This window comes from Camarhynchus parvulus, chromosome 1A (assembly GCF_901933205.1).
Source record: "Camarhynchus parvulus chromosome 1A, STF_HiC, whole genome shotgun sequence".
Lineage (NCBI taxonomy): Eukaryota > Metazoa > Chordata > Aves > Passeriformes > Thraupidae > Camarhynchus > Camarhynchus parvulus.
This window is the reverse complement of record NC_044586.1, coordinates 5,182,832-5,198,090: the sequence shown is the minus strand read 5'-3', so window position 1 is coordinate 5,198,090 and position 15,259 is coordinate 5,182,832. Positions and strand designations below refer to the sequence as shown.

Sequence of the window (15,259 nt, the reverse complement as noted above, 5' to 3'; positions counted from 1 at the left end):
TTAAAAAAAAATTACACCAGGTAGCATTTCCCTTAACAAATTTTCACATTGCTTATAATTATGCAGATTGGACCTGGAATAATAGAAAGATGAATCCAGTGTCACCCCAGAGTTCTGTGACAGCCAAGTACATTCACAAACCCACCCCCCACCCCAATTCCTCAAACACCTGTAGAATCCCATTTCTACATCTAGCTAAAAATATTCTTGTCAAAATAGAAAAAGATTTTCCTACAAAAATTTTGGGGGAAGTCATGACACTTCTAAATTGCTTTGCAGACAGCTAAGTACGACGATCAGTCTTCCCGAAAAGCTCCTTTTCCAAGATTTCAGGAGGATTTTGATGTTCCTAAAAATAGTCCAACATTGCCACCATGTGGTCAGGGATGGGCGCGCTCCCCGGGACGGCTCAGGGAAAAGCAGGGACACATACCTCGGCAATGAGTAACCACGCTGCGAGTGAAAAGGGAAACTGGATCCTGAGAACTGACTCCTTATGCCGGGAAACCAACTCTAAGCATGGACCAGGGTAAGAAAAATAATTTAAGATATTTTGTGATTAATTCCTCAGCGTTGTGATGCTCCCCTTGCTAAAGGCACAATCCATTTCTGCTCACTTTTTTCCTCAGTACAGCACGTGTTTGCCAACAAGGAAAATCTAAGTGTATGCAAAATGCCTAAGACCACTCATTTCTTCAAACATAATCATACTTGAAAATGTCAAGATCTTCTTCCTGGAGTTCAGGAAGCTGTGGAAATTGATTTAAGAGATTATCTTTCACATAGGCTTTTTCATTGCTGCCTTCCTCACACTGAAGAGATATGCTTCATAAATAATGTTCAAGAAGTTGTCATCATTCTGAAAAACAAAACAGGTAATTGTTAGCAGGATAACTGGAGTAAAGAGATTAGAAGGTTATTCCATTTTATGTACCTGACACTTTTTAATTTTACTCTTTTTTATAAAAGGGAACAATAGCAAAGCCCTTTCCTTCACTGAAGATCTGTTTTATTTCCCATGACTGCACCTCAGTAAGGAGCAATGAGTACACAGAAAGAAGATTTTCTAAACTCACAGTGCATTTAAATTGAGTCCAGTATTGTTGCATAATAACTCGGTGACAATACTGAAATTACAACCCTATTTCTCTTCTTTGCCCTCATTTATCTAGGGACTTCCTTAAGGTGTGTCCTCTATCAGGTCAGGGATGATTCCAAGCATGTCTGAAGGAATAATGAAACACTCTGGATTGTGATCCTACCCCAAAATCCTACCTGGGAAAACCCTTGCATCTTGTTTAGCTCTTTTAAGCTTAATGCTCCCTAAGGGATGCTGCTCCTTTTGCTCTGATGCTAAACTTTTTCCTTCTGAAGAACATTTTGCAAGAATGAGTCAGCCCACATTAAGAAAGAATGTTATAAGTAGCTCACATAAACATATGAGGATAATTACAATCAAGATAATATTTAAGGAAAATTAGGTGCATCCAAGATTGTAGTTTTATTTAATGGAAAATGACAGCTAACAAATTGGCAGTGAATAATTTCAAGGTAACTCAGTTAATCCTAACTACCACCAAGAATAGCAGGGTTAAATATATATTTTACAAGTACAAAGTTACCAAGGGTAAACCCTGATTTTCCTTGACTAGTTTTTCCTCTTTAACTTCATGTATGGTTTTAATAGTATCCAGACACCCAAAGTATGTAAAAGCAAGATAATGTGATATTTTTTAATCCTAAAATAAAAGTACAGGGAAAAAATGAGAAAGCCCTCCAGCTTGTTAAAGATACTATTTCTTTTCTGAATTTGTAACTTAAATAACATTTTAAATAACTTACAGTAATGAGTTTTAATTTTATTCCAAAGCCATACAGGCACATAGTTTTGACCTACAAACTGGGCGTGTTTCTCTGCCCTTTGTGTTCTGCAGCCAGGTTTTTAGTTATGTAATCTCTCCTCAACTTTTACTCTTCAGGTATTACTCACACAGCAAGTTAAGGGAAAAAAAAAAATCATAATTATGCATCATGCCAAAGCAGTAAATAATCATCTCATACATAACATTGTTAACGCTTTGTCACAATTAAACCTGAAAAACTGCAAGAAAAGGAAGTTTATTTAATGTAATTTTCTATTTCAAATGCTAAACTGAATTAACATACATTCATGTTATCTAGCCCATATTTTAAAGTTGCTCACACTCATCCTGCAATTTTAATCTCCCATCTGAATTCCTCTTACTGCTTACACACATCTCTGAAATATTTGGCAGCTAAGATAATCACCCATTATTTATCCTTGGCTAAAAATATAATAGATGTCTCTCTGGCTCAGAGGCTGACCTTACAAAGCTTTCAGTCATCTTCTTTTCCACCAAATTTATTACCTTTCCTGAACCCCAAATCAGATGCATTAATCAAAATGCAGTTGAGCCAGCAGCATGCAAGGAGAGCCTATCACATCACCCTGGCACAAGCAGCCCAACTTCCAACATTTATTTAATTTCATTTTGCCTTTACACAGACACAACAAATACAGGGTGCTTGTCTCAAAGCGGGCAGCTGGATTTGAAGCTAAGTGGGAGAACTCCTGGCACTGTACCTGGATGAGGTGCAGAAGTGTTTCCTGCAGCTGCATCTTGGAGATGGAGGCGCTGCTGGGCACGGCTGCCTCTGGGGCCGGCAGGGGCAGGAGCAGGCTGCCCGAGCCGGGCTCGGCGTTGGCCAAGCGGCCGCTCTCGGCAGCTTTGGGCGGAGCAGGCGTGGGCTGGCTGAACACCATGGGCGACATCAGCAGCGTGGGGCTCACGGTGGCAGGGATGCGCTGGGGGGAGATTACCTGTGCAGATAAAAACACGGGCATCAGGTAAAGCTGTCTGCTTAATTCTGCAGGAATGGAGATGGTGAGAACTGAAGAGATTGGCAGTGGGCAAAGCTGCTGGAGATCAGTACTGCCAGGTAAAACTCCCGCTCAATACCAGCAGATGAAAAGGTCTTCCATCCAATATGGGATGGATTCAAGTGTGATAAATCTATCTGATAGGCAAATGATCTTAGGACAACAGCATTTTATTACAGGAATCAGACTACTATTAGATATCAGCACTTAGAGAATGCAGCTGCAAAATCTTCTACGCAGGGACCGCAAGTCAGGAAGTTTAATCTTTGAGAACATGAGACACGCAAATATCACTGTTAAAGACTAACCCCTGTGTAGCAGTCATGTTTTCTGGAAAAATCCCTTTGCCCAGGATTTTGCTCCTGAGAAGCTGAGAAGCCTCAGAGAAAAGGGAAAACAATAATGATCTCATTTGCTTCTCCTGTGTTTTGCTGCTTTAGAAAGTGTTTAGAGATTGTTTACCAACAGGTGATTGTTTCATTGGTTTCACGTGAATTGTTTTGACTCATTGGCCAATCAGGGTCAAGCTGTGTCAAGACTCTTTACAGAGTCATGAGTTTCCATTATTATCTTTTTAGCCTTCTGTCTGTATCCTTTCTCTATTCTTTAGTAGAGTTTAGTATAGTATTCTTTTATATAATATAGTATCATAAAATAATAAATTAGCCTTCTGAGAACATGGAGTCAGATTCATCATTCCCTCCTTCGTCTGGGCACCCCACAAATACAATACCCCTGTACCTAATGGTATAAAGTATTTTCCAATTATAACTCTCAAATTACTTTATAAACAAATATACACGTGTATTTTACCTTGTCATTTTACTTAAGGAGAGAGAAAACAAAACCATAGGTTCAGTGATTTAGCCAAAGATCCATAGTGAGCTCATGGCATTGCCAGAAACAGAGCAGACACACAACCAACACACCGCTGACAAAAATCAAAGTAGCCCTCAAAGAGAACCTTGGTGCTGCAGCAGTTCCCTCAGTATCCTAACCACACTGATCTGCCCATCTGCCTAATAATTTTCACCTTCAAGTTTTGCAGTGCATCTTGGAACTGTAAATCATGCAGGATTAGCAAATACTAACAGATATAATATTAGCAAATACTATCATATGTAATACACAACATAGTAGAAAGTTAATTCATTCAGCTTGCAGACATCAGATCTCTCTCCAGGTAATTCCAGTAATAAATCTTACCCTAATCAGCAATCTTCTTGCTATTCAAGTATCCATTAAAAAGTACATACAAAGGAATTGATACAAGCGCACCAAAGCTCCTCCCTTTTTGGACTGGAGCACAATTTATTGCTACCATATCAAGGTGAAAGGCCACTGGATCACTTCACTCTGTGTCTTGGATTACATTTCAATTTTGAAGAAAAATTAAGGTTAAGAAAATAGAACTGAGGTTGATCTCCTAGGTATGCAAAACCACACAGATTAGCATTAAAGAACAGTCATATTTTTGTAGCTTGTCTCTCTCCTAGTTATCATTGTTCTACCCAAGACAAATTTGAACAATGTTTGTGAGACCATGATACAAAGAGAAATAGAAACAAAGAGGACTAAGATTTCATGCTGTTTTATGGAAAATTTAAGGAAGCAAAAAGACTAGGGGTCAGGAAAGAAAGCATGCAATATACACCTAATACAAAAGTCTCGCTTTTCCCCCTCTCAATATTTACCCAGTTAGGTAAATATTGTGTCTGTTTCTCAAACACAGAATACTACAAAACTCTAGACTACAGCCTTCTTCCAACCCCACAGAATGTAATCAAAACAGCAATGACCAGGTCTGTGTTCCAAGCCTCTGACTGAGCAGAGGTATTACAAACTGACTGAAGCTTTGCACACCTATGCTTGAAAAACAACACTCATTTTAGAAGAAAACTAGTGTAAGTCCAAAGCGACATCCCTCTGTAGAGACCTTCAGCCTCTGCACAGATCTTGTCCTGCCTGTGAAACACCAACTACCCCCAGATACTCATCCCAATGCTTCTGCTCTTCTCATCCACGCTGCTGCAGCAACTTCTCTTTCATTTACCTCCAGCAAAATTGGCAGGGCTTGCTTAAACAAGATGATTCTTCCTAATGTGATTTCAAGAATGCATATACAAAACTGCTCTACAAGGGCAGACACCTCCTGCAAAGGGAAGGTTGGGAGCAGCTGGAGGAGATAGAGTGTCCCACTAACAGAGCTTAATCTACAGCAGACTCTGTCAGCCCCTGATAACACAGCCTTCCAAATCTAAAGATATTTTTCTCATTTGCCCAAGGCAAACAAACAAAACCTGAGACAAACTGTGCCCTTAATAATACACAGCTCCTCCTGACAAACACGTGTTGTGGTTTAAAAGACACATGAAGAATGCTTTGTCTTCTCTGGATAGAAAGGTCTGTTAGGTAGGACATGCCAAACATATGGAAACTGTATGGAATGAGCACTATTGCCATCTGCTGGTGACACAGCCAGCAGCCACAGGGTCATGCAGAACTTCAAACACTGTGTCAAAAGAAGAATAGAGAGTATATGTGTCTTTTTTCAGTTCATAGCATTATGTCTGTCCTTAATGTTACAATGTATTTTTTGCTAACAGCTCAAGCTCAAAGCTTCTGCCATTGAACAAACCTTTACATAAAAAACATGGATAGTTTGGGGTTTGTTTTAAAAATAAAGCAAGTTTTTCATCTGAGATTCAGCTCAGATCACCTTGAGTCACTGGGACAACTGACACCCACCAGAAAACAGGATGCTGAGCTTGGCATTACCAGTGCAATTCCTGTAACACCTTGTTTTTGCAGAAGGCACTGTAAACGCTCTGTAGGGACACTAACAGCCTTTGGACCGATCTTTTAGCTTTGAGTAACTTCTCACCAGTCATAACAGCCCTTCCAAAATTCTGTTGATCAACTTCTTACCCACAGAAACTGAGCTGCTTCTTCATCCATTATCTCCAGCTGTCAGGTCAACACTTAAATCTCTGACTCACTAATAACAGAGTAGGAGTCTGCCATCAGCTGTGCAGCAATGAAGGAAGAACAAGAAAAAAGTGCAGAATAACTGGTGCACTATCTAACATCCTTTCCCTGAAGCCCAAATGCTAAGATATCAGACTGGTGTTGTGTGTGGCTGTTGGCAGCTGGATGACACCACAGCTGGCAAATCCACGAAACAGCACAAACCAAGGAGTGCACTGGTCTCCTGCAATGCAAACTGGCACCTTCTGTGGCTTCCTGTGTGGACAGAATCCCAAGTGGAGCAAGTGCTCCTCTGGAACATCAGCACCCAGTGTGTGCTGTGGGCCTAAACAGTTTTCAGAGGCATTGCTTAAAACTGAGAACATAATTCTGAGAATGGTTCAGGAAACTTAAAGGCAGTTAATTAAAACAAAGCTGGCTACAATGCTAACATGGCTTTGCCTTTCAAGTTTAATTTAGAATATTTTAATTGATTTCAGCAATTATTTTAGCTACAGAAGCTGAAATTACTTTTTGAAACAAGTTTAATGCATCTATTTGCATTATAGAATTGCTGAAACTGCAGTCAGGAGAACAGAGAAGCAGCACTGTGATGCTAACACCACAGACACTGGGGTCTCATGCACATACTCAGAAGATGTAACATTATGTACAAAATACATTCTTGATGGAAAAATGCTCCAAGAAATGTGAAAAATGAGTTGCAAGATACATGGTCTTCTGAAGAAATGATAAATTTGTGTCTGGGTTATTGTAAGCAGTTTTAAAACCATAATTCTGACTAACATAAACACTTAAGTATGCATGTACCTATAATCAGGATAACACATCCCTAACACTAAACATACCCCTAAAAGCCCACTGTAGATTAATGCTTTTTTATTGTCTCTTAAGCACACGTTACTCACTGTCTGCATAAGGAATATTTCACAAAACAGGGCTGGCACCAGACCAGGCTGAATGCTTCCAAGTATTATTCTTTAGCTTTTGCTTTTTTAATTTTTTTTTCTTTTCCCATTTTTTTGGTAACTGGTCTCTTCCTTTTCATGTGGGAGATCACAGTTCTTGTACCATATGGAGATGCAGCAGAAGCCAATTTAAACTTGGACTTGTAATGTGTCAGTTGTGGAAAGGACTATTGCTTACATTTTCTTAGTGCTGCTGATGGATTTAGGGTGTTCCTTTAATCTGATTTTTCCAACAACAGACACTGCTCAGATATCTCTCTATTCCTGTCAGACTTTTGCTTTTTCTGTATGCTGAAGCATAGTAGGAGAGGCAATACCAAAAGACAAATAATTACAGAGAACAAACCTTTTGCTGCACTTGTTGTCAGAATCTGCTTTGATCAATTTTGCATGAGCATGTGCAGATATATTTGTGCCAATTCAATTTCACTCAAATATCTACTCTGCAGGCATGGCAGCACTTGAAGCCTCCGGTCTACTGCAAGGATAATATTATAAAAAGATTAATGTTGGTTTTAAAAGTTGGGTTTTATCTTCCAGGTTGTTTTTCAAAAGCAGGCATGTTTTGTGTGGCTAATTCATGGCTTCCAAAGGAACAGAGTCCTTGCTTCATTTTTAGCCTCCCTGCTTTTGCTTTTGTGCAATCTGCTGCACATGAAAAAAGGCCATTTCTCCCAGACTGCAGAGCTTTAGGTGTCCTAAGCAATAATTAGTGACACTTTTGTTATCATTTTTAGTCTATGCATTAAATCTCCAAATTTAATGCATCTAATATTGTGTTGATAGCAGCTGTGGCAGCCTGGGAAGCCACTCCTCGACAGCCTCAGTCTCCTTGTTCTGCTCACAGCCCTGCAAAGGAAGACTGAGAATCTCAGTTGCTGCTTTTTTTTTTTTAAGGCAAACTTGCGGCAATGATCACAGTGACTGAGCCTTGCTCCAGAGAAGACTTTTCTTTTCTTACAAGCTGCTGTTCTATCTGTACTCAAGCAGTCAAACTGCTGCAATTGCATTAGATCAGACCTCAGGAATTGCCTTTCCATATTGCAATTAATACTGGCACCACTGTCTTTTTCATATATACAAAATTAAAGTCATTTGCCACAGCAACATCTGCAGGGATTTTTCATCTGAAAAATATATCAGCATATTTCCTTATTTTTTATTCATGCATCCTGACTTACAATGTAGAGCCTGGACTTGCCTCATTTCACTTTTACCTCCATTATGTCCTCCCTCATGCTATCAGTACATGTACCAGTGAATCACACAATTTCTTACATTCAAAGCAGGCAAGTTTCATTCCCAGTGAAAACAAATCAATTTGTTTGACTTTGGATCCTCCTTTTATTCTTTAGCTCTCCACTGGAAAGTCAAAGTTACCATCTGCAAGCAACTGATTCTGAATAATTTCAATGACTAATCCCCAAAAAACTCTTTCATACAGATTCAAATCCTACTGCATTAATTAAAAGAACAAAAATAATGATGGCTATTTGCTGTATCAAATTAATATTCCTCCCACTTTTCTCATGAAATTAGAAAACTTGACCTGTCACAAACTTAGTGACAGATGTGGCTCTTTTATTATTAAATAACTCCTTCAGCCTCTTCAGGTATAGAGGAACTTTCTAGCATCTTGAAATATCCTGTAGTCTTTCAATCAGGTTTTGGCAGAATTAGAAAAACAGAATAAAAGAGAAAAACAGAAAAGAGAAATAAAAGAGAAAAGAGAATAGAACAGAAATACAAGAATGGAATAGTCACAATAGAAAAGCAGCTTTTCAACTTTACACTGGCAAGGGGAATACTTGGCATCAGTAACTTCCAGACTCCCATACAAATCAGACTCCAGTACCCCACAGCCTATCCCCAAAAAAGGAAGCTGAAAAGGGCTTAGATACATTCTCAGACAGGACATGTAAAGACATTCTAGTGTAGAAAAACCTACAGAAAATGAAGTTGTTAAAGACAGTAGTTGTTTTAGATGGGACACTTTGTAATTGCACATGTTGCTTTTCTGAAGAACATAAAAATGTACTCATCAGAGAGGTACAGTCTCTAAACATTTCCTGAATTTTTTAAGACATCAATCTGACTTCTAGGATCAAAATAAGCAGAATTTTTTTGATACCATTCAGGCACAAGACCTTTTTTCAAAACAATACACAGCAAATTAAGGAAAAATAACTAATGAATATCTAGAAGTAGCAGGTGTGGTACAAGATAACTAACTGACCAACATACAAATAATTCTAAAAGCTGCTGTTAGAAAATGAGGGACCTTTTAAGTATCTTTAGCAATGGGCTTACAAAAGAATGCACATCTGCACAGAGGAAGCTATGACTAACTTTGCAGAAAATAATTATTAAACCCACAATATTACACTGAATAGCAAGAAATTACACATAACAGCCCAAGTATGGCAAGTGAAAATCAGGTGACTTTTCAAAGGGGCTCTGGGAGAAACCAGCAGTGCAGTATTTCTGGTCATCATTGATGTGTAAGACATGCGGCCTTCAAGATTCACAGTATCACATCTTGGTAAATCAGAACTTAATGTTGGGAAAATATCACCTGCAAAATGAATCATATGCAACATGCAGCAGGACAACGAAGCCAAGCCTAACCTCAGAAAACATCAAGTTTAAAAGACTGCTAGATTTGCATTTATTTATGATGAAGAAGTTCCCCATTTACCTGAAAAAGAATGCTCTGTTTTCTGACCTCAGAAAACATTGAGTTTAAAAGACTGCTGGATTTGCATTTATTTATGATGAAGAAGTTCCCCATTTACCTGGAAGAGAGTGCTCTGTTTTTCTGTTCCTGGAGCCTTTTCTATCCAGGAATCCAGTGGTTTCAGGGTATTGGTGTTCTGGGTAACAACTGGGAACTTAGCTGCCAACGTTGGTCTGCTGGATACATGGAGCTGCTGTTCTTGTTGCACTATCTGGAGTTTTTTCAATAATTCTTGAGGTGAAATCACCCCAGAATTGGCCGCTTGATTGCCAGAGAGAGGAAGTGGCTGTCTGGGAAGTTTGGATTGTTCTTCACCAAGCGTCTGAGCCTCTAAAGTCCGGCCTGGTAGGGACCCATTGAAATACACCAGAGGGGGCTGGCTCATGTTGTTTCCTGGTGCTGCTGGTGCTCCAACAGGAGCAGGAGTCCTGCTGAACACGGAAGCTGTCGAGATCACAGCTCCTGCGGCACTGGGCTCCATTTTAGCCACTGCCCCTGACTGACTTTGCAATTTCTGCAGTAGGCTCTGAGTGCCAGCAGCGTCCTGAGCTCCGTGAGCCGTGGCCATGCCGTGGGCGGGCACGGGCTGGAAGAGGCCCGTGAAAGTCTCCCCCACGGGCGGGATGCTGCCGTTCTCACAGAGGCGGCTCTCGGGGAGCTCGGCGAGGGGGTGCAGCTCAGTGCCCCGCACCATGAGCTTCTGGATGGCGGGGCACAGCTGCTTCTCGGCATTGGGGGAGTGCCTGCTGGGCTCCTCGTAGGACAGGGAGCGAACCACGCCCTGCCGGACCGGGAGGCTCTCCTGGTGCGGCTTACTGAGCGCTTCGCAGCCATCTGCCTTGTCCTGTTTGCCAAACAGTGCTGTCAAGGATAAGTGCTGGGGTTCGGGATCCGCGTTCTGTGAGGGGACAAAGGAAAAGAGTAAACACAGCTCCCTCGTGCAGGAGTTACATTGTCACAGACATATTTTGTGAAAAATCCTTTCCTTAGGATTTTTTTCTCCTGAGAAGCTGAGAGGCCTCTGAAACGAAATGTAAACAATGGTTATCTGCTGCTGTGCAATGCAACAGGTGCATCTGTGATTGGTCTCATGTGGTTGTTTTTAATTAATGGCCAATCACAGTCCAGCTGTCTCGGACTCTCTGGTCATTCACAAGATTTTATTATCATTCCATTCCCTTCCTTTCAAGGCTTCTGATGAAATCCTTTCTTCTATTCTTTTAAGATATCATTTTCTTTTAATATATACCATAAAATAATAAATCAGCTTTCTGAAACATGGAGTCAAGATTCTCATCTCTTCCCTCGTCCTGGGACCCCTGCGAACACCACCACATTGCATTAACTGGTGACAATATTTAGCCAGCAGAATTCAATGAAAAGCTGAGAAAGCTGCTATGCTCTTTTTTTCCCCAAGAGGATTTTTAATAGTTTTGTCACATAGGAAGGGCAAGAAGACTGTTGTCAAGCTGCTAATGTGGGAGAAAATCAGCAAATCTGAGACATAGCAGTGGCTTTGCTTTAAATAACATGAAAGAGCATCTTCTTTTACAGCCATCAGTACAATATTAGTAAGAGACAGAAATCTGCCTGTGTATGAAGTAGAGCCACTTCTTGTGCATCTGCTGGTCACAGCTGAATTCAATTTTTAGGATTTTGCACTGTGATTTGGCTTGAAGATATACCAAGAGACTTTTCTTTATTTCAATGATTTCCATTGGGGAAAAAAAAGCCAAGAACCAATCAAAAACCCACAAAAAGTGGGGTCCAGCAATTGACTAGATCAGCTTGTGATCAAAACATCCCCTGAAATTTGCAAGACCAGTATTTCTTTGTTGCATCAGCACAGTATGTCTGTAGTTTGTGTGTTTCCAAATCATACAGTGGGGGTTAGGGAGCTTTCACAAACCAGATTAGTTGTGCTTTAAAATCATTCCTTACAGTGGCTCCATCTCAAGTTCATGCAGTGACCTCAAATCCATGTTCCTGTTGCTCAGTGCAGCAGCAGCAGCAGTCAGAAAACACCACAGATTTTACCTTGCTCTGCTGGGAGATTCGGGGCTGCTGATTCTCACTTGGCTTTACTGGAATGGGTTTGATTAGGTTGGGGTTGTTATAGATTGCAGAGGAACTGGTTATTTGTTTTGGCTCTGAGCAGGTCTTACACTGCAACACAAAAAAAAGGATTTTTTAGCATGTGTGACAATGTATTTTCCCCCAGTTCCCAACCACAGTAAAATACAGACGTAACCAGGTATTCAATAACCAAAAATATTAACTGCAGCACTGATGATGCAGTATTATGCTATTAGAAGAACTGTAGCAACTGCAACCTAATTTTCTAAAACCACAAGACATATGTAAAACTGAACACTTGATTCCAAGATTTCCCTAGTACAAGACTTCCCTCTAATTTAAATCTTAGTTCTCTTTTTGGCCTTCTGCTTTTCCTGCACTTCAAAAACATAAAATACTTTTTAAAAGCAGCTTAAAAATCAAGCAACAGACATGCCTTCCCTGCATCCAACAGGCAGCTAGAAGGATTAATGTGCCCATAAAGATAATTTAAAATGCTTTTGTCAAAAAGTAGAATAATAACTCTTAACTCTTTTACATAAATCTTCACATGGTAGGAACTTGCAGGATGAATATACATGTACAGAAAAGCAATTAAAGATTTAATCAATATGTAGAATAAATAAAATTTCTTATTATGAAAAAGATGGCTAGAGACAGATTACTAAAAGTGATCAGGGACAAAAAATGTCACAGAGAGAGAATTCAGAAAAAAAAACCGATAAAATGCTCCATGAAAAAGAAATAGTAAATGGAAAAGGAAAATGTGAATAAGATGCTACAGATAAGAATATAGTCAATGAAACTAAAAAAGCATTGGGCATACATGGAACACTACTGTCAGTAGAAAAGAAGACAGTCTCTTTGAAGTCATTGTCACTTGATACCAGTTGAAACCAGGAAACTGGAAAGATTTTTAAAAGAATTATTTAACAAGAAGTTAATTCCATTAATTCTTCTGTTAATTCTAACTCCACTCTCAAATATACAAAGCTGATCAATTAACCCATTTCTGACACCTATTGCAACAATAAATAAAGACATGCTGGTTCCAGGGCTGCCCAGTAAACCAGAACTGGAGTTCTTGTGGGGACTTAAGGGGCTTTAGTAGCTCCTCGACACTTTCAGTTGTTTGTCACATTGGACACATCCTACATGGACCAAACCTGCACTTCAGTAAGATTAAATAGCCTTTTTTTTCCCCTCCCCAAACAGTTCTTTCTCTAATGATTCTGCCTTTTCTTCAATGTATCTTCTTCTCATTGCTATTTTTCAGCCCAGTCTTTTTCTTTAACACCATGGATAACATTCTCTTGAATATTTCCCAGTGAGTTCTGCAGAATTTAAATAATACCCTTATTTCCTCAGGATATTTTAATAGCCTGAATTCCTCAGAAACCTTAAGTACCTTAGATTCCACTGTCATACTCTGCATAATCACAGAACTAAGCCTACAAAAATGAGGTGAGAAGCAGTAGTGTTTAACAGAGTCATCACTACATGAGCATATTTTAGACCAAATTCCTCAGCCAAATGAGCATCAGTGCACACAAGAATGACATTGACCTGACTTGGTATCATTGCTGTGACTTGATAACAAGGCTAGTAGGTTGCTGTCAAACACAGAAGCACATGGAAGAGAAAAGAAGCCTGTGATGATTCCAGAGGCATCTGTAACTATTGGAGCTCAGAATTTAAAGCCATTTTGGCAGATGGGGAGCACAGCCTTGCTGATGAGGAAGTTGGGAGCACTAGCATGGCATTTTAAGCAATAGTCAGGTGGACAGGTAAAGAAGATATTAGATGCTATTATAAACAAGTAATAGGAAAAAGCAGCACAAAAGAAATCCCACCATGCTCTGTAGTGAGAGAACCAGAGAACATTTGCCAATTCCTACACCTTGCCTCACAGCTCTGTCCTTTAGTCACCTGTCCTGTTCAAAGCTGTGCTGCTACCAAAGATTGCTAAGTAATCAAAAGGTTCTAAGATCAAGTCAAAGAAAGGCTCAGCAACACTGGAACAAAACTAGACACATATGGTCCATGCAGATCAAAAAGAGCAAGAAAAATCACTGAGGGGTTTTTGGTAAGTTTGGTAGAGTCACTGATATTCGAAGCAAACAACTGCTCTGTGTTGTGAGATCCATACTCCACCTGTACAGTATGAAGCTGGAAATGCTAAATGCTGGGAGAAGAACTGTGCAGCACAGAGTTCAACCCAGAGCTTGGGCTGCAGTACAAGACAAAGCACAATGGGTAAGGAGAAACCCATTTTGCAATGCTTTGCTCTGTACCCTTGCAACTCTTCAGCTGGTTTTCTCCCTGGCTGTCAGTGAGGCCAGCTTTTTCTTAGCAGAGATCAAGAGAAGGCAAGTGTATAAGAAGTAGATTAAAAAAAAAAAACTCAGTGGTTTAGCATCTTAAAGCTCCATCAACTCAAAAAGGAAGAGGAAGCTGTGTATTTTATTTTGCATGTAATCTCCAAATGTATAACATAATTTGGGAACAAGGAACTTCAAAATTAGTTACGCTCCTAAAAATCGAGTAAAATTCCTTAAAATTTTGAAAATTGATGCTCTTATTCTACAGCTTCCAACACTTTAAAACACTCTTCACTGAATAAACACAATTCAAAGAAGAGAACAACATATTTCATAACTAATTTCAGCACATCAGGCTGTAAGTAATAAAACATACACTGACAAGAAAGTAGATGTCATAAACCAGTCAAAAAGCATGACTGCTCTGAAGCATATTGACATTAAATAGAAAAATGGTTGTCATTGCCTTTATTTATCACACTCTTTAGAAATTTATATTACTAGCAATACAAGAAATCATACACATCCTGTTCATAAGAGGTCAGGCATTCTTAGCACTCATGTCCCAGATGAGGAGGAAGTTTTTATGTTATTTTTTATGTCCTTGGCAATCCCTTAAATGCAGAAAGATTAAAGATAAAGTAAGAAGCAAATCTGCAAAAGATTCTAAAGGGAAAAGAGTCCTAAAAGCTATTTTAAAACAACAGAATTTCCTCTCCTTTGTCTTGTTTTCTGTGTACTAATGCAGAAATGGAAGGTAACATCTTTTAGATTTATCACCCTTTTTTCACAGAATCTGAAGACAGCCTAATATTTTCCAGTTTTCCATTTGCAGTATTCTTAAGGTTATCTAATGAAAACCCTTTAAACATTTCAGAACATCTCAAATCATATTCTCTGATGCCAAGATTAGATAATGATTCAGTATGAAAAGATGGGGAAAATACCAGGTTTTGGAAGTGTTTGTCCACTATAATACATTAAATCTCTACTGCAGAAAATACAAAGGCCCCAAGCTTCAACAGGAACTATACACAATATAAAGGCTCCATTTCACCCTAGCTCAAACAGTTTGCCATCATCTTTCTGAGGATTTTATTAGTAGCTACATTTCAGAAAAATAAACACAAGAAATGTAAGGAGATAAAAAGTTAAGATATATGTACATTGCCAGACTCTTATGGAACACTGAGGAGCTCTATTATTGCATGACAGCACATAAGCAATACAGGAAACAGCAGCAGGAACCTGCAGGCTCTGTAACAAT

The 15,259-nt window shown here is 39.4% G+C and overlaps 1 protein-coding gene across 1 annotated transcript in view; it reads right to left on the bottom strand.

Annotated features, from left to right (window-relative positions):
• Nucleotides 1-200: 200 nt before the first annotated feature.
• DCP1B (decapping mRNA 1B) overlaps nucleotides 201-15,259 on the bottom strand; it is a 40,466-nt gene continuing 25,407 nt past the window's right edge. Inside the window, exons 6-9 of the mRNA XM_030959316.1 lie at nucleotides 11,633-11,761; nucleotides 9,654-10,493; nucleotides 2,606-2,842; nucleotides 201-859 (exon numbers count right to left, since the gene is read on the bottom strand). Coding sequence (XP_030815176.1) covers nucleotides 779-859; nucleotides 2,606-2,842; nucleotides 9,654-10,493; nucleotides 11,633-11,761 — 1,287 coding nt within the window. The 3' untranslated portion in view covers nucleotides 201-778. The remainder of the gene's footprint in view (nucleotides 860-2,605; nucleotides 2,843-9,653; nucleotides 10,494-11,632; nucleotides 11,762-15,259) is intronic.